The 18,893-nt window shown below is 40.3% G+C and overlaps 1 protein-coding gene across 1 annotated transcript in view; it reads left to right on the plus strand.

Moving 5' to 3' along the window:
* The first annotated feature begins 2,922 nt into the window (after positions 1 to 2,922).
* Positions 2,923 to 18,893, plus strand: part of ADAMTSL1 (ADAMTS like 1) — a 202,176-nt gene continuing 186,205 nt past the window's right edge. Inside the window, exon 1 of the mRNA XM_076362419.1 lies at positions 2,923 to 3,204. Within this exon, the coding sequence (XP_076218534.1) occupies positions 3,148 to 3,204 (57 nt within the window). The 5' untranslated portion in view covers positions 2,923 to 3,147. The remainder of the gene's footprint in view (positions 3,205 to 18,893) is intronic.

Here is an 18,893-nt window from a genome sequence, read left to right on the forward strand (position 1 = left end):
CATTTTTTTTTCAGTTAGGAATAATTCAAATGAGCCTTTAGGTAGATGCAACACTGCTCTGTAGAAATTGGCAGATATTGGGCATGACTCCTCATTAAAGCTGTATGCAAGAATTTGAGTAGACCTTTCCTTTGGATTTGATTCATGTGAGTTTCCATTCCTTGAATTTCGCTTTGATTTCTAGGTTCAAATATGTGCAGAACATGGAAAGCCAAACTGTTGAAAATATGATATTCATGTGGGTTCATAAAAAATTATGGGGTTTGCATGAGTTTGTTGGGAAAACAAAATTCAAGCTGCATTTTAGAATCTGGTCTGAATTTTAAATGTGCAACAAAATATCAGGTCTGGTGAATTTCATACAACTGGGGTTGTTTAGTCTGGAGAAAAGGAGGCTCAGGGGAGACCTTACCACTCTCTACAACTACCTGAAAGGAGGTTGTAATGAGGTGGGTGTCAGTCTCTTCTCCCAAGTAACAAGCGATAGGACGAGAAGAAACGGCCTCAAGTTGTGCCAGGGGAGGTTTAGATTGGATATTAGGAAAAATTTCTCGACTGAAAGGGTTGTCAAGCACTGGAACAGTCTGCCCAAGGAAGTGGTTGAGTGACCATCCCTGGAGGTATTTAAAAGCCGTGTAGATGTGGTGCTTAGGGACATGGTTTATTTTAAAGTTGGGCTAAGAGAAAGAAGAAAAAAAAGAAAAAAAAGCTTATGGTTATAAAAACATCCTTCTCAGTTGTTTCATCCATTGTAAGCCATGTAATCATAATTGCAGCAGTTTGGTTGTTAAAAATAAAGCAGTCATTATTTAATCTATTCAATATTACGAACCTTGCTGTTTACCATAAAAATTTGGCCTTGAGAATTTTGTGTACAGGAATTCCAGGAGCTATCTGTAAGTACTTCTCCTATGATGTTAATCTTCTTGGGGTAAAGGAACAGAGTAAGGGAGAAAACAGAGAACAGTGGCCAGGAGATGTATGGAAAAAATCCTTTTTGTAAAAATGTGCAACTCTCAGGTGTGTATTGACACTGCTGGTGAAGCAAATGGTTTGGGGGCTTTGTATGGTGGTGGTGGTGGTGTTATTTATAAAAGGTACACTAGACTTTTAGTAGATTTAAATGTTTAGTTTCCTGACTTTTCAAGGACAATATAAGAAGTTGTAAATTCTGCCATGGTGTCATCCTACGATGGTTTCCCCACTTCTGAGCCAGAGGGTGGTGCAAAGTGGTCCATCCCTCCCCTCTCCTCGCGGAAGTGGTCTCTGAAGTTGCTGTGTGAGGGGATTTGGACACATAAAGGACTCACTGGTGGTAGAGAAATCTTAGTAGCTGTTTTAGGCCTTTTCTCACTCCTGCTACGTTCAGTCTGTCCACCTAGCTGGTTTTCCATCATAGCCCCTTCCCACTGAGCCTTTTTAGTCTTCCTGGCCCTGTTTCCTTGCCCACCAAGTCCAAAGGTCCCTAGCCAAACTACTGCAAGCTCAAATCTGTTTCTCCCACTGTTCCTAATTACTTTTGTTTCTTGTTCTGAATGTCTCTCTTCAGCCCTAACTTCCAAAGCTCAGCTCTGTCTAGTTTATCTCTTTTCTATTTTGGCCTTCAGATGTCTTCAGCGTTTATGTTCCTGTTCCTGTTATGTCAAGCCAGACCCTCTTCTTTCCTCCTATCTGACTTCTCAACATCTGTAACTCTTTTTTTTCTCCTCAGTTCCTTCCCTCTTACAAACTCTGTATCACTCTCCATATGCTCATCCAGCTTTTCCTCCAGGCTGTTTTTCATTTCTACTGATGTGCAGTTCTCTTAAATGGTCTGTGGTCTACACTTGCTCCTTTTTCCTTTCTGCCCCTAATCCTGGTGCCCTTGGCAGAGTTTTCCTTTCCCCTGCTAGCTTCAGTCACTTTTCAGGCTCATTGCTAGCATACTGTTCTCCACCCCTAACACGCATGTACCTTACTTTTCTCCTTCATTGTCTGAGCTTACTGAGGAACCATAGTCAAGAGCTTAGGGAAGACAGGGCTTTCTACGTGCCCATCTGGACGTAGTATGCCCTGCAGCACCATAATGTTGCGACCGCAAGAGACGTCCAGCTCAGTCCCATGTGGGAGAATGCCTACTGCATTGAGAAAGAGTTCTTGGATCCAGTTTGCAATTTCTGCTTCAGAAAATAAAACAAACAGATAGACAAAAAAAAATTAAAAAGAGCTGGAGACTTCAGGCAATGCAGGGGCATAGACATGCAAACTAGGCGAATCCTGAACAGAGTGAGAGCAGTGACTTGAAACTCCTGTCAAATTAACACTTTAAAGGCAGAGTTCCCAGCTTTCCTGAGGTGTGTGGATCTTTGCCTTTCTGTGCAAAATTCTTCCTCCCATAAGCCCACTTTCATTCTAATGAAGAATAGAGTAGTTTTTAAATTCCCCCCAAAAGAAAAAAGTAGCAACAGAAAGGCTGTCACTCAGTCCTGCTAGAAACATTCCTGCTTTACAATTTGGGAGCAGAGTCAGACCCCTTTATTGCTGAACAAATGGTGTAAAAGTGTTCCAGAGAGCAGTTTTCTGTAGAGAATACAAGGCTTTAGTAAAACATACATTCTCCCTGGAGGATTTCAGCATTTTCCGATTGGTGCCTTTTATGGCATACGTTATGTATTGACACAGATTAAGTTTCCCTCCTGTCTGGAACAATGCACGCTCAGGAGGAGAGCTACTGACCTAGCAGTAAGCGTGAACAGCTCATGGCAAGTGGTGGAGCAGAGCTCCTGGAGGACGGCTAGCTGAAGGCAGAGCATTCCCTTCAGCTGTGCCATTCTGCCTCTCTCCTCCTCTTTCTCCTCCTCCTCCTCTCTCTTTCTCTTTTTCTTCCCCTCTGTCTTTCACTGTTACACTTTCCCTAGACCCCTTGGCTTTGTTGTGCTGCATGACTGACTAGCAGGAGGGCGATTGGCTGCTCGCCGGCTCAGGGAGCACTTCCCCGCAGCTCACCCCAACCTACCCACCCACGCCTGGGTCGGGAAATGTGAGCAGGGCTGATGGAGGCGGAGAAGCAGGGCTGAAGGTTCGCACCAGCGCTGGATGTGACAGCAGGCAGCCGAGCGCTTCGCAGCTTGTGCAGTGTCCGACCCCAGGTCCGGCACGGACCCAGCCATGGAGTGCTGCCGCTGGACAACTGCTGGCACCCTGCTTCTGGTTTCCTTCGTCCTGGTAAATGCCATTTCTTTCCTGCAAATGGGTATCGCTTGTAGCTGATATTGTATCTGTGTGTATATATGCGGGTGGGTACGTTTTTAATCTTTAAGATTGCAGTTAGAGTTTGTTTTGAAAAAATCATGTAAATCTTATCCTCTCTAAAGTATTGCAAGCTTGGAGCCTTGGTATTGTGGGTTGCTGCAGGTAGAACCAAGAAGTTGATGTTGGCATCATCTTTATAAACTTGGAGAGCAGTGCCTGTGAATGGTGATTTAACTGCTTGGGATTTAGAGAAGAGCCGTTCCTCCCCTCTTTAAATCAAACTATATCACGCTGTAATGTTCCTGGCATTTTCTTCCTTCCTAAAAAAAACAGAAAAGAAAAAATATTTTTCAGTTGTGCACATGCAGAGAAACCAGGTACAGCATGTACTGAACTTTTCCCTGCAGCCAGCTTAAATGAGCTCTCATTACTGCTGTAACTCATTACAGAGACAAGTTTATACCAACTTTTGGAAGATATGTTATGTGGTATCTAGTATACTTCAGGGCTGTAAAGCTGATCATTGCTATACGCTTTTCTCACATACTTCCCCTGATTATCCTGATAGGATGCTCTACAGCTGAGCGCTGTAGCTCTGCTGTATGATTGAGATTAAATGTTCCATTTTGACTCATACTTAATTTTATAAGTATGAGCTGTATGTTTGCTATCAGAAAATCTGCAGTAAGAATATTAATATGCACACACTTTTGATACCATAGTCGTCTTGGCATACATTTATGTTGTCTTTTTCTGAAGATTTGACTGAATGTAGTCATTCAAATAGCAAAGAATCTTAAAGAAATAGATGAACTTCATAGCAGCTTGCATTTCTTATTTATCTGTATAAAACAATCTATGGTAATCATTGTAAACTCATCTTAACACATTTTTTTAGTAGCCACACAGGGACCTAAACAGTGGGATAACCCTATATGAAATGCTTGTTAAAAATTATTGTGTGATTTTTAAAAAAAAGCTTTTTGGATATAGAATCACTGAATACTAATTAATCATCAAAAATAAGAATTCTATCATCTGGACTGATTTAAAAGTCTTATTTTGTTTAAAGGTCTATTTTCCATTTAAAATACTGAATTCACACAAAATGGCATAAAGTCAGCATAGATTCTCCCTCATTTATGAAAATGAGAAGTTTATAACCTGATGACTGTAATATATTATGAGCCAATCCTGCAGTACTAATTTGGGGAAGATCAACAGGAGATGTGACTCAAGAAGACTGTGTAAGGACTGTAGGATTTGGCCCCATGTTACGTTCATACTCATAACATTTGTGCTTCACTCTGCTGCTTGTGAATTAAGTTCTCAGTCCCTAATTCATGAAAATAAATGGTGCATTCTGCTGCCAACTATTATGCATTATATTCCATACTATACTAGTTTGTATTTGTATGACTTACCCTGCCTCAAGAGATTTCCCCCCCACCTCCCACCAAATCTCTTTGTGCCTTAAGAATAGTGATGTGAAGCAAGCTTAATTTTCTTTTTTGAATCAGGCCATTCTTTTGCTCCTTCCATACTCAGGAAAATCTCTCACTTGCTTTCAGCAGGAGATTAGGTAAACATGCAAGATTTTGACTTACAGCTTGGATAGAGATAGAGATAAGTTGCAGGATACCTTGGTATACATGTTACTACTGTAGTTTATTGCAGCATGAGTTCACGCAGGGCATAGTAGAAAGCTCATGGATGTTTTTGAGAAAAAAAGAGGCATTGGATCAGGCCTGTGAGCTGGCTATTAGCCTCATAGGTATTAGCCTTTAGTCAAGTAGTTGGAATGAGTTTGAAAACTATGACAATTGGCATTTGGATTTATGTGTTTCACCTTGTATCTCTCTAAAACCCCTGTCTTGCCCACGCTGAGCAACACAAGCAGCCTCTAGTGATGTAGCACTCTAGTAACATCAGCAGAAGTTCACAGCTGTAAGCACTAAGGCTAGGTGACAAATGCTTACAGGATTAGTCTTACAATAATTTATCCCATGTTCTTATATTTTCAGTAAGACACTGTAGCGCAAAGTAGCACCTAAAGTCTTTGTTCAGCACCCTTGCCTCACTAAGGAGGTTGCATGGGCCAGACAAATGCACAGCCCATGCATACATGATGCTAAGGGGATGGACAAGTCTGCAGGCAGTATCAGCAATAATCTCTCTTGTTCCCCTTGTTAGACAGCAGGTATAGTCTACTTCAGGGCAGACCACCTGGAGTGGTGTAGTAATGAGGGTAGCTCACTACTTCATCAGGGTTCTTAACCTTCTTCAGAAGAAATTGTATTCATTTTCGAGTGGTGCTTGAGTAACATCTGTGGGGGTCAGTAGTTTATTAACTGCCCTAGAACTTGCTCCATACTCAGACATCCAGTTTCCCTGGCATAAATGGGAGTTAGGTACTTTCACAGATACTTCTGAGAATCTGAGCCATAACACTAGACGCCTGTCTTGAAAAAGTAATACCAGTCTGAAAGTAACTTGAAAAGAGAGTTTCTCTCTTTCCAGACTAAGACCAGGTATTTGGAGAATTTTGCTCATTGCTCTGTGAACTTTTGCATGCTAAGGAAATACTAGCACACCACTTTTAAGAGAAACAAAAGAAAGCAGGCATTCTGTTCTGAAGATTTCCCTTTCTATTGGTTTAAAAATAAAAGCCTAACACAAGTAAATCACAGTTATCTAACTCAAAGGAAATGTGGCCAAAACCATAACCAGCCATTGACATATGTTCATCCGAACTTGAAGTCAAATCACTTCATGTCAGAAGGGCATTTAATCACATTTGCATTTGCTTTTTACATCTTTTTAGCAGCTTTTTTTAGCTCTCTCTGTTACTGTTGTGGTACTTACAGAAGTAACACTAGGAACTGTAATAAAGTACATGTGTTTTTCTGCAGGATTTCTTTTTTTGCTGTGCTAATTTGTACATGGAAAATAGTCAAATACAATAGTCCATTCCTTCCAGGCTCTTTGGCATTACATTCCCCTATTATCTAACTGGGTCTGTCTTGGGTGACCACAAGCACAATTAGCCAGTGGAATGAATATAATGTTTTTTGTTTACATCTGAATGTACAAACCTTGATAGTTTTTCCTTTCATGTGTAGATAGGTTTATTTACTGTTTTATGTCTGACTCTCTGTTTCTACAGTTGTAGCTGTATAGAGAGGGATTTTTCCAGTACAGGGTCCAAAGTGCGCAGATATATTTTCATGCATAGTCATGTATATTTAGACTGGCATTTGATCACACCAGTTGGGTAAGGATGTGCTGAAATACAGAGTTCAGCTATACAAAGCTAGGATTTATTCATGTGAAGGAGTGCAAAATTTCTCATCATTGTGGTTTGTGGCCAGTGCTGCTGTACTCTGAATGTGTCATGTCTATAAAACAAAACAATTTCTTAATGTGAAGGTCTAGATGCTACTAAGTATGTATACTCATCACTTTCTTCCTACATTACTCTAGAATTTTGTGTTTGGACTTATTTTATTGACCTCTTCCTTCAGATTTTTTTTTGAAGTATATAATTTATTTACTCTTTTTCTACCAAGCGCAAAGGCTTGCATGAGCTGAACTAGGGTTGTGTGATGGAATTTTTTTCTTTTGGACTTTAGTGAATGGGAGTCAGTACTTAATGTAGGCTGTTGAGCTATTGGTCTGCTTCACCAGTGTCAGTAAAGTTAAACACACTTTGTTTTAATGACTTTTGCTAGATTCATAGGTCTGGCAAAGAATAATGAAAGAAACTGTGAAATTGAACACTGTGGAGAGTCTGAAGATTGGAATATGGTCACCTGTAGTCATGGATCTGTCAGCTGGGCAAACTCATATGCTCAGAAGGTTCATGAGTTAATGTAAAGCCTGAGTAGTCCACATGACCAGACAAATAATTCTTTAGGAGAGGGCTATCAATCTCTCCATGACTGAATTTTCACTGAAGCAAACCAAAACTGAATCTCTTATAACTGTGTTGTTAGCCATCCAAATATAACCTCATGGTTTCTGTTACAGTGTTGTCTTGTCAAATCTGCAGACAGCGCTGTTGTTTCTATGGCTTTTCGTAGCTATTTTCTTAAGCTTGTAAGAAAAGTCAGAGCTGTATGGGCAACAATCGACATGGGGGAAAAAAATGGGAAATTGCAGTCTGTTGCTGCAGAGGCATGTGTTCTCTCATATGAGGAAGGAAGGCAGAATAATAAGATCATCCTTATAGAAACAATCAGAAAGCTGAAGGTAGTGAAAAAACAGTGAAAACACATCAACCACCAGATGCTATGGTATCAGGGTGGGGAGCAGGAAAAGGAGAAAGAAATTACTTGTTCCAGCCCAAGCCAAGTACAGTTATGAAAGCAGTCTTCTCATGTGGTGGACAGCAACTAATCAAAAGCTGGCATGAAATGTTGAATTCCATCAGAATATCATGCTCTGGTATGAACCACAACTTATTCCTAACTGATGTACAGGAATGGCTTTTTGCTGTTGGCACCTCCATCTTTTCATACCAGCAGATGGACAATAGGCTTGTCTGAACAGATGGCTGACCAGCTTTGGATATTCAAGGTCTTACAACATCCCCTAGCCCTTAAATGTGTGTTCAGGTAAAGTGGGGGAAGTAAGCAGAGACGTACATTTCATGGAGTGATGGCAAATCTTCTCTAGGTCCTTAACCCTGTGTAGTGTTGAACACAGACCAATAATAGTCAACGTTTAGTGCTATCTGATCATTTACATGTCCTTTTATCTCAGGGAATGTAAAACATTTCATCACAGGTCTGAGATTTGCTATCATGCATGCTTAGACTCACTGCACATATTCAGACCTATTTTTTTAATCAGCTAAAATTTTTCCTTATGCAAAAGGGACAAAGAGAGAGGGTTGTCTATTGGGGATTATAGATACTAGAAAGATTTAAAGGTCGGTATCATGGTTTTAAAGATGCCATTCTCAAATGTTTCATTTGTCTTTCAAGATAATTGTATGCAGTATCTTATCTGTCTCTGTTGAAGGCTCTCCCACAATCGGATAGGGTCATCAGCCTTTAAAGTTTTTGCCCTTCTTTTTGGAAGTGGCAAATACCATTCTCAGAATGCTAACTCTTAAGACAAATATCATGGTTTATAACCATAGTATTAGCTGAGATTTGAGAGCAAGCTTCTCATCTATATAAATTGATTTGCCTCTGTTAACTGCAGTAGAGCTATATTGCATTCCACCTGCTTAGACTTTGTACTGAAGTCTTTTCATTTAATAACTGGTTTTACTTTGAGCTTTTACATGTGGCATTTAGATGTCAGGCACAGGAGCAATTAAAATACCTCCAAAAAGCATTGGTCATGAATATCTTCTTGTGAAACCTCCGAATGGCCAATTTATCTCATTTTCAACAGAACACCTTTGCTGGATGTTGTGGGTTTGTTATGGACTGAATCTGAGTGTGCACATTGAAGACTACTATAGGCCAGGACCGTCTCTCTGCTTCACTGACAGTGGGATGTTACCATATCAGAGATTACTAAGTCCAGGTGCATTTCCAGCTTTTTTCTTATTTTCTCCCTTTAAGTACCCTAATTAGAATTTCATTTCACATATGAGATTTTTTTTTTTTCTTTTTGCTGTCGGAACCAACTTTTCCAAATTTCTTATAAAAGTAGCTAAAGTTGTGGTGAAATTGGAAGGCTATATAGACAGGTGACTGGAGGAGGGAAAGCAGTCTGTGTACTTGTGTGATTTAATCTGCTTCCAAGGCAAGCATATGTAGAAATCTTAATAGTTTTGCCACCTGTGAATTATTTGGACACTGCTTATAGGAGCAGTCCTTCTTCTGGTAGTGTAGAGAAATAAGTGGTATGTTCACTGATTCTACAGTACATTAATTTTCACATTGTTTCCATTTTTGTCTTCACTGCCTTTATGGAATTTCTTCCAAAGCTTCAACCCTTTAGACGTTGCCCTGGGATTTCTGCCTTTCAGGGACTGCTTGTAGAGCAAGTTCGACAGAGAGGGTGTCAGGGCAGAGGGAAGGGGGTGTGTGATAACGTAGCACATCCTGAAATAAATTCCAAGAGTGCTCAAGAAATGAGACAGGAAATTATATGCAACTTATAATAAATTCAAACTGTCCCATAAAATAAATATAACTCATTTTGTTTCCATATGAATTTACAGTAGGGGTGTCGAATTTCCCCTTCTAGCTTTGTTGGATATAATCTCAGACCGTGTTTGAAGTTTGCTAGTGTATTGTTCAGATCCTGCACTGTATCAACAGACGCAGAAATGAAGGGGAATAAAGGAAGCAATAAGGTCTCCTACTGTTCTGGTGCTGGCATCAGATTGGTAGATTATTTATTTATTTATTTACTTACTGGCTTATTTAAATCCCTGTATTTCTTTCAGCCTGGACTGTTAAAAACATCTGTTGTTGAGGGCAAATATAACTGCCCTTAACAAGCCCAGGGCTGTCTTTTCTTTTTTCATTTTGGTATGTGGATGGATTATGATTGTAAATGTGTTTTGGATATGACATTTTCATAGTTCCTGTAACTTTTAAAAAAGAGAGTGGGGGATTTTCAAGTTACTGTGGTATCGCCAATATGTTCCTTAAAGGTCTAGTCAGGGCCATGTTTTAAAGATGAAAGATCTGAATTAGCTGAAGAGGAGAGGGAAGTAATTCAATAGAAATCTCTGAAACTAAAAACTTGAGTTGCCACAGCTTGAATTGTACGACTCTGCTTTGCTAATCCAAACTTTAGCAGTCTTGTCATTCTCTGATGGGCTCAGCCACCCATCAGTGCTGGTGAGCACCAGGGCAAGTGGGAGTGCGTTATCACATCTTACCAGAGTTGAAGACTGGCATAGAGAGGAATGTATACACTTTCTGTGCAGCAAACTGGCTTCAAAGTGTGGATGTGTCTTTTCTTTTATTTGGTGAAAGCAATGGAAACATAAATATTTTCATCATGTGTGATATTAGAGGGTAGCAGCTTATATCCTGACAGTGTTTAGGTCCTTCCATCTTTGTAATTCAATGTAAAATCACGAAAAAAAAACATCTGGTACTCCTAGAAAACTCCACCTTGGTACTGCAAACTCTCAACAACTGAGTGTATTTTCCTTTAAAGAAATATAATCATTAATTTGAGATCAATTACTTGGTGATTAAGGGGGGAATAAATATGTTAGATAGACTCTGAGGTTTATAGTTAATTCCTAAGGGTACCATAAGCATTTTTTTTCCCTGTCTTCCCTTTATTTTTTGTTATGGCATGGGATCTTGAGCTTTCTCCATGATTTCTTTCTTTCTTTATTTCTCCCTCTTCCTTCCTTTTTTCCTTCCTTTCTTCTGTCCTCCCTCCCTTTCTTCCTCTCTTCCCCTTTCTCTCTCTTCCCCCCCTATTTTTTAACTTAAATATTTCCATTTCAGTTTTCCTGCCTCCACTGAGGCTTAATGTTTCAACCCTTTATACGGCCTCTTGTTGTTAAAATAAACACATACACAGCTCCATGAGGTAACTGGGGGAGATGGCAGACCATCAGAAGAATATGAGGCTTCATTTATTTTGAATAAATGTCATGATTGTGAATGTTTATCTAAAGTTACACAAATCTTTGGAGACTTCTCCTCCCTTCTCTGAAATGCCTCCTGACCAGAGAGTGCCATCTTCCTGTTGCAACCTATGGCACCTTGTCTTAATGCTCTGACCAGCTCCAGAGGAGGTTGAGGCACCCTAGGGCTGACGAGCCTGTTAAAATCTATGCTAATGTGACAAGGTCTTCTAGCTCAGACTTGCAGAACAAGAGTTTCTAAATCCAGTCCACACGGGGTTTGGTGCACATAAGAGGACTCACTGTTGGACGTTGTGACCTGTACGGAGAGTTAGTCTGGGTGAATATCGGAAGCTTAAGGTCAGTTTACTAAAGCAAGGGAAAATGGCTAATATATACTTCTTCAGTGTATTACCCTGTCTCTTTGGGAGAGACAGTGGTTCACCTGTGGAGCTGGGAGTGCCAGCCATATGTTGGTCATTTTTTCTTGAAGCTGACGAACACAGCCCAGCCAGCACACAGCTTTCACTTCTCGCCACTTAGAAAACACCTGGCATGCATGCAATAGGCCTTGTCACAGACAACAATTTTACTTTTCTCTCTTTTTCTTTCTGTGTGCCCCTGTGGGCTCTTTCTCCTCCTGCAGTTCTTGCTACGTGGAAGGCAAACCCGAAGTCCTTGAGTGCAAGATGCACTTTTGAACCCATGCAGTTGGGTGGGTTCCGAATTCTGAAAAGTGATTTCACCCATCCTGCATCTGAACCAGTCCTAGCCTCGAAAACCCTTCTGAGTCAATTAGGCGACAAGTCTGAGGCTGAGCCAGGTTGGACCTGCTCTATATTGGATCACCCATGCCTGGTGTTTACACCAGCACAGCAGGATTTAAATACAACAGGGTGTTGTAACTTAGGTCTGTGGGAGCAAGAAAGCAAGCTCTTGTATTCACATTGCTCTCCTGGTGTATATTTTCATATGGGTAAGTAGAGTGAGAGATAGGACTGATCTGAGTTTTATAAGGCACTGTTACAAATGTTACAGGGAGCGCAGCGTGCAGCGTGTTGAAGTGATATAGTGTCAGCTCCATCCTCTGCCAGCAACCCCCCCACAGCTGGCTGCTGCCCTTTTAGGAGAAGAAATGAGCTCACGTTTGGCACTTTCCTCCTGGGATACAACTTCCAGTCCAGGTTTGGGAATGGTTGTTTAGCTCCTAAAATCCTGAGATGGCTGTTTATCATTTCTTCCCTGTTTTGTTGCAGACTATAAGCTGTGTATTCCCTATGATAAGTTTTAAGAGACTGCATATATATACAACTATATGACTTGCTTCAGGGCAGGAAGAATCCTGTGGGACTATGGGGATAGCACCGGCAACGTTTTTATCCTTCAGAGAGCACCTGATGTGTGGAACTAACGACTGTCAGAGGGTGCACATGTGTACAACACTGAGACTACAGACATTCTGTTTTCAGGATGACAGAGTTCAGTGTGACACTTCGTCCTTATTACTCGCACAATAACCGTATCATATCAAGTCATAGATGGCTAGGAAGGGAGGAGGGGATATTTCCCCCTCAATGAACCTTTGTTTTCCTGTGCAAAAGGAAAACATGCCATAATTTCCCTTTTTCTGTTCCCTTAGTAACGAGCCTGCCTTGCATGACTGTGCTGTTAAGAATAAAAGAAGATAAAAAGGAACGCAGTGCTGAAAAGGACTACCACAGCAAACTTTTACTTATGTCCCTGGGAACTGAGGTAGCTGTATATGTATCAGGTGTCTTCCTTCAGGGTAAAGAAAAATTGTGCACCTATTGCTCTTCCCCTTGCCTGTGTTCACAGGAGCAGAATAAGCATTGAAAAACTGCAAGAGGATCTCAGTGAGAATTCTTCTTCTCTCCTTCTCATCAAGGTGTCTTCCCCTTTTTCTTCTAAGTGATGGATGATTTTGATCCTGAAGAAAGACTAAATTAAAAACTACCCAGAAGGAGATTTGGACTTTTTTATTTATTCCTTTTTAAGAGGCTGAAATGAAAAAATAAATCCTGGCCCGTTTATCTGCACTAGCAAAGTCTGAGCATAAAGTAATTACCCAAAGTACAGTATATACCCTCATACATGCGTGCTCCTGTGCCAGTGCCTTCCTTGGGGCGTGGAGTCACTCAGATCAAGGGTTCCCTGTGCCAGGGGTTTTCCATAGGAAATACTCTCTTGATCCCCTCGAAGGCCTTTTGCCTGGTCTTGCAAGTGCAAAGGAGGCTAAATTCCTTAGTTAATTTCCAAGACTGTGGAAGCCTGGGGCAAGTGGGCTGGTATTGTTCAGCTCACAGCCCCACACCCAGCAGGAGGGAGCTGCTGCTCTCCAGGGAGCAGGGGACCCAGTGTACAAGGTATAGCCACTTCCACCTCAAGACATCTGATGCTCATTGCAGCTACATTTCTTTCCAGGTTGTTTGCCAGGGAAAACTGTTTTAGCAGTAGTTTGAACAGCTCTGTAGGCATTCCTTTCATTCGGACATATGGAACAGCATGCAGTTAATTATGGAAGCAATTGCACCCGTGGTCGCTCAGCATTTCAGGTGCAGTAAACAGCTCTGGCAGCTTGGGCACAAGGGCATTTTCTCTCTTCACCTTCTTTTAACTTCTGTGAGAGCAGAACTCCCATTACTTTGGTAAGAATGACAGGTAGGCAGATTTTTCTGGCTTGTGTGGTCCTTCTGGAGGGTGGCTGGGTGGCAGGTCTGGTGGCTGAAGTCTGCTCTTCGTCTTTACATGTGATACAGTCAGGATAATGGGAAGACAAACTATCTACCACACCAGCTAAACAGTGTTCATCCATCCTGACCCTGAAGCAGACCCCTTGGGAAAAGAAAATAGGTTGGCATTCACTCCCATTACATCCTTGGATATATTGCTAAGACTGGCTTGGGGACCTATGCTTTCATGAGGTGCATGAAATGGGCAGATACTTGGTTGGAGCTGGAGAACTATTGCCATGGGGAATCCTAGTGCTTCCAGGGAATTATGCTACTCACAAGGAACTGGCTTACTTTAATAAGCCCTTTCTTCAGTATGGTACAGTTATTCTGGAAGAATGGATGTGCTTCGGTCATACAGTACTGTTTAAAATGATGTGCAATTTTTGCCTAGATACATTAAACATGTTTTTTTGTGCATTGCAAACTGGATGTGTCAGAACATTTTACTTATGATGTTTCCAAAATTATCACTCTGAAAAGTTTCAACAGCTAGTCAGGATTGCCTTGCATGTTAACATTTTGTTTGACAGTAATTACCAATATTAACTCAACTGGATGTGATTTTGTTCTGCCTTGCTTTCCTTCAAAAGCCAGAGATTTCCAAGCAGTTTCCCATCTGAGCTGTAATCCAGCTGTTACCTTGGGTGGAATGCAACAAAGATACACAACATTGTGCAAATGAAATCTTACAAACCGTGTATTAACATTGGTTGAAATTTTGAAATGTATGTTTCTTAAAAAAAGATTAGGTCACTGGCCTTGTCTCCTGCTGTTACACACCTAGATAAGTGCTAAAGGCAGTTTCTTCCTGGTTCACTACAGACAGCATTTTAGTGCTGTGTGAAGTATATACTTGACCTCAGTGACAAACTAACATCAAAGGATGATCAAGGATTACTTCAAGAGGGAGAATGTATTGCTTGGCAAGAATTCATATAGGGATGCGCTTGGACGTATCTGAAAAGGGAGGGCAGAAGGACCATATAATAGAGAAAAAGACTGGTTTTCTGTCCCTAGTATCATTTTCACAGTAGCAAAAGACAAGTTTAGGCAATGACCTCAGAGGAGCCTTGTATATTGTCACTGACAGTTCATCATACCCCTAAACAGTGGGGATATGATAAGAACCAGATGATTTAAATTTCTTAACCAAACCCAGTGGTGCATATCATCTGGGAAATAGCTGTGGCTTAAAGTCTGTATCAGTGCCCTTAGTCCAACAAGAGGTTAACTGCATTTTTCACTATCTATATTGCTGTTTAATCTAGAGAACACAATGGGTGCTTGAAAAATATGACTTTAGCAGCATTTTACTGAACAAGGAGGAAGACTGGAACCCTCAGAAACTGAGGAGCAGTTAAACAACATGATCTGCATTTATACGCACTCTTTTCTGTGTGACATTGACAAATAGTTGGATTCTGTAGGGATAGAGCAGTTCCAAACAAAATTTTAAATTCAATTCCAGTATGCAACTAAGATTTATTTTCTTAAGGCTGAACTCCTTTTATAGGTCTCAGGATACAAACAGAGATCTTGCTACTTTTCATGTTTCTCCCTCTGTGCAGCCACAGACACGTGTACACATACGCGCTCAGAACAAACATGGTTCTCTCATCAGGGATGCAGCTCCTGGATGGCCAGGCAGCTATTGTGATTTAAGGATGTGTGACACTTGTGTTTTTTACATGCTATTCCAGATAGTTTAAATGATTTCTGTGTACTGTGTGTTAGTGGAAAGGTTAGGAAAGACCTGTTATTCATCTCAGCCTGAATATAACATGAATGCCTGACTACTCTTTAATAAATTTAGAAATTACTGTTAAACTCTGAAGCTGGATTTTTTTTAAGAATAAAATTGGATACCTAGCTCTTTTAGTCTTACTTGATTATGTCAGATTATTTTTGTTTCTATTATAAGAAGTCCTTTTTTCAGCTCATAGTTTAAAGCCTTTTTTTTTCTTTTGTAAACTTCTTCACCTGAGTGCCCTATCCATTGACAGTGATTTCATTTTGTACACGTGATCCTTCTTGCTTTCTTGTCCAAAAGCACAAGGCATTCCTTCTTTTTCTCGTTAGAGAAGTCTTTGGGAGTCCTCATGCCCTTTTCCTCTGGAGCTGCTGTGTTGGGTGGTAGCTGCAGGATGACCCTCAGGTTAAGTGTGTATTAGGATAATGAGGAATAAAGAAAAAGCTGATTTTGATTAGTGCTAGCAGACTTACTTGTTTTATGTAGGTCATTGATAAGCAAATTGCTTGCAGGTGACATTTCTGCCATTGATGCTGTAGATGTCCGGACATCATGAGTTTTGTGTGGTCAAATCAGTGGGTGTTTCCTGGGAAGCTCAGGCTGAGATCCACCTAGAATGGACAGAAGGGGGAAGGAAGCTCTTCTGATACCAGCAGCAGGGCATAATGAGCCTTAACGACTGTCTGCATTTTGCTTCTTTGGCATACATTGGCATTTCAAGAAGCACCAACCTGGGGTACTTCTGGCAGAGATAAAAGACTTTTTCTAAGAGGGAAGCGTTGCTTAAAGGAAGCTTTAAGTGGTGGCAGCTTTACTTCTTGCAGCTTTAAAGGCATGTACACACACACACACACACACACACGCACTCCCACTCCCACTCTGCTTTTTTTGTCCTTTTTTTTTTCTTTTTTTTTTTTTCCTGTTTTCTCTTTATGGCAGGAACGTTAGAGCTTTAAAGGAGTACTCTAAGAGTTCTTGTATTGCAGAACACTGCAATGTTCTTGACTGTTATCACGAGTATTTTAATATAGGTTCTTCAGTTTAGTTCACGTTGTTGAAAGTGGGTAGAAATTATTAATTAGTGGTATAAGCTACTTTTGAAAAATCTGTGCTAAACAGTGAATTCTTAGCTAGTAATGGCATATATCCTTTGAAGCTGCAATAGACAACGTTCTTCAGATTTAAAATGGCTTTTCAGGCATTGCTAGAATTTCAAGCTCAATATCTTAACTGTGTAGTTCAGAGGAGGGAAAACCACTCTACTTTCTCTAACATTAAACATGGATGGAGTTGAAATGAATTATGTTTATTCCACTTGTTAAAAGAAATCTTGGAGCCTGTTCCAGCTTGAGATCACATGCTTTCTGGGAATATATAGGTCTTATAACAAATCTTGGAATGCAAATAACAGGCACATGGATCTCCTCTGGGTGGGAGTACAATTTATTTCAGAAAAATTTGGACCCTTAGAATGTCTAGCTGTGCTGATGCTTATAATTTGTGATGAGGTAATAGTACTTGGTTCACATGACTTTACCTTGCAACCTTTATTAATTATGTCTTTGAGCTTTCAACCAGTGGTGAACGGTCAGAACAAGCACCCATTTGCAGTTTGAAGATATTTGTTTCCTTGTAAACTAAAAGCACATTTTATGTGCGTAAACAGACGCACATTTTCTTTTTAGCAGACTAAAAGGGCAAACACACATTTTCATTTTATAAAAAATACCCTTCAGAAAGCAGTCAGCTGAGATAACCTCAGTAAATTGGCATGTCGCTCCTCTTATCTCATGTGTAAATGTTAATAAGATTGTATCTAGAGGATGGACCCCATCTGGCCATAGTCAGAATTTGATCACTTAAGTCACTTTAAATTTTACATTTACCTTTGCAATTATGTTGAAATTAAATCTTTTTGCGTTTTAATAAAGGTAATATAAACTGAGTGTCAAATAATTGTTATACACACATTAGGCAAATCCAGTATCATCTCCCACAGACTAAATTAATTTACCTTTTTTTCCCATCAATAGATCCAAAACAAAATTACATCATACTAAATGTTACAGCAACAAAAAACTGATTCAATTACCCATCTAAACTATCTTCCAAAAGCTGTTCTGCAGAAGGAAGTGCTACATGTGTTTAAAATGCCATTACAAACTGTGCATCATGAAGCAAATTGAAAATGGATGTTGGCCACACCATAGAATAATAATTTTATTTGGCATAGCTGGCAACCTCCACTTGGCAAAAGTGCTAAGATAGGGCAGCAGGATCAGAGTGGAGGTGCTTCAGCAGAGCTGTTTGAAGAAAGCTTGCCTTCTGCCTGCTTGGGTTAGCTTCCTTCTCATTCACAAGGTTTATTTGATTAGTTAAAAAAAATTCTTTACAAATTGTGTTGGGTCCCCTTTTCAGCCTATCTTTTAATGTTCTGCTCCTGAACTCCTTTAATTTGATGGAGTTTTCATTTGACCTCAGCATGCTTTGGACCAGATCCTAAAGGTCTTTCAAAAGGGTTGGCCTTCTCTGTGTCAGAAGGCCAAATAGACTCAACTCTATGTAAGTGGCATTTGTGTATTTGCCTTTTAAAATACTCTGGTTTAAAAAAAGGAGCACTTGTGCCCTTGAAGGGTCTGTGAGCAGCAGCATGAGGAATGCAGCAGGTGACCATTGTGAAATGCCGGGGAGCCACGGCTGGGTGTGTTGCTGTGCATTGGTCCTGCACCTGACCCTTGTCACTCACTGAGCTCTTCCTTTCAAAAGAAATAACCATATTTGGTGTGTTTGCAGAGAGGAAAATCCTTTCTTTTTAAACCCATTCTGCCCAAACAGACTGACTTATTCTTCAAGATCAGGTTTGGACTGTACCTTGATAAAAGCAATAATGGGAAGAGAGGGAAAGAAGAGAAAATGGCTGGACAGGTGTCCTGCAAATCTTAATTTTTTTTCCTTTAAACAATATCTCCATTGAAGTTCGCCAATTTGGCATACAGATTTAACACTATCAACTTTCATTAGTTACCACTAATTTATTGTGCCGGTGTATCTCAAAGTAGTATCAGGCTTTTGGAGGGAATATAACTATACAATTACTCTGTCAACCTGAGTAAGCTAAGTACTGATCCATGAGCTAATGACTCACTTCAGGGTGGGAAGACTTCCGTGGAACCATGGGAACAGCACTGGCAATGTTTTCATCCTTCGGATGCATGGAGCTAGTGACTATCAGAGGATGCAAATGTGTACAACACTGAGATTATGGGCTTTCTGTTTTCAGGAGAAGAGAGCTCAGTGTGAGACTTTGGCCTTATTACTGAGCTGAGTATAGAGACAGCTAATAAAAGAAATGGGCTTTCACTTCAGCTAATCTTATGCCTGGCTGTTTATGCAATGTCATAGACGACACTAGTGGGTGAACTGCAATCCCCTTGCAGAATTTTATAAGACTAAATGGTTTCCATATTGGAAAATTCTGTCATTATTAACGGTTAGCATACATAATGCATTCCTGACTCCTTAAAGTATACTGAAAAGTTAACCTCTTACCTTGATAAATCCCAGTTAACACACATTTCATATCCTAACGTGCCAGACT

The sequence above is a fragment of the Aptenodytes patagonicus genome, chromosome Z, assembly GCF_965638725.1.
Source record: "Aptenodytes patagonicus chromosome Z, bAptPat1.pri.cur, whole genome shotgun sequence".
Taxonomy (NCBI): domain Eukaryota; kingdom Metazoa; phylum Chordata; class Aves; order Sphenisciformes; family Spheniscidae; genus Aptenodytes; species Aptenodytes patagonicus.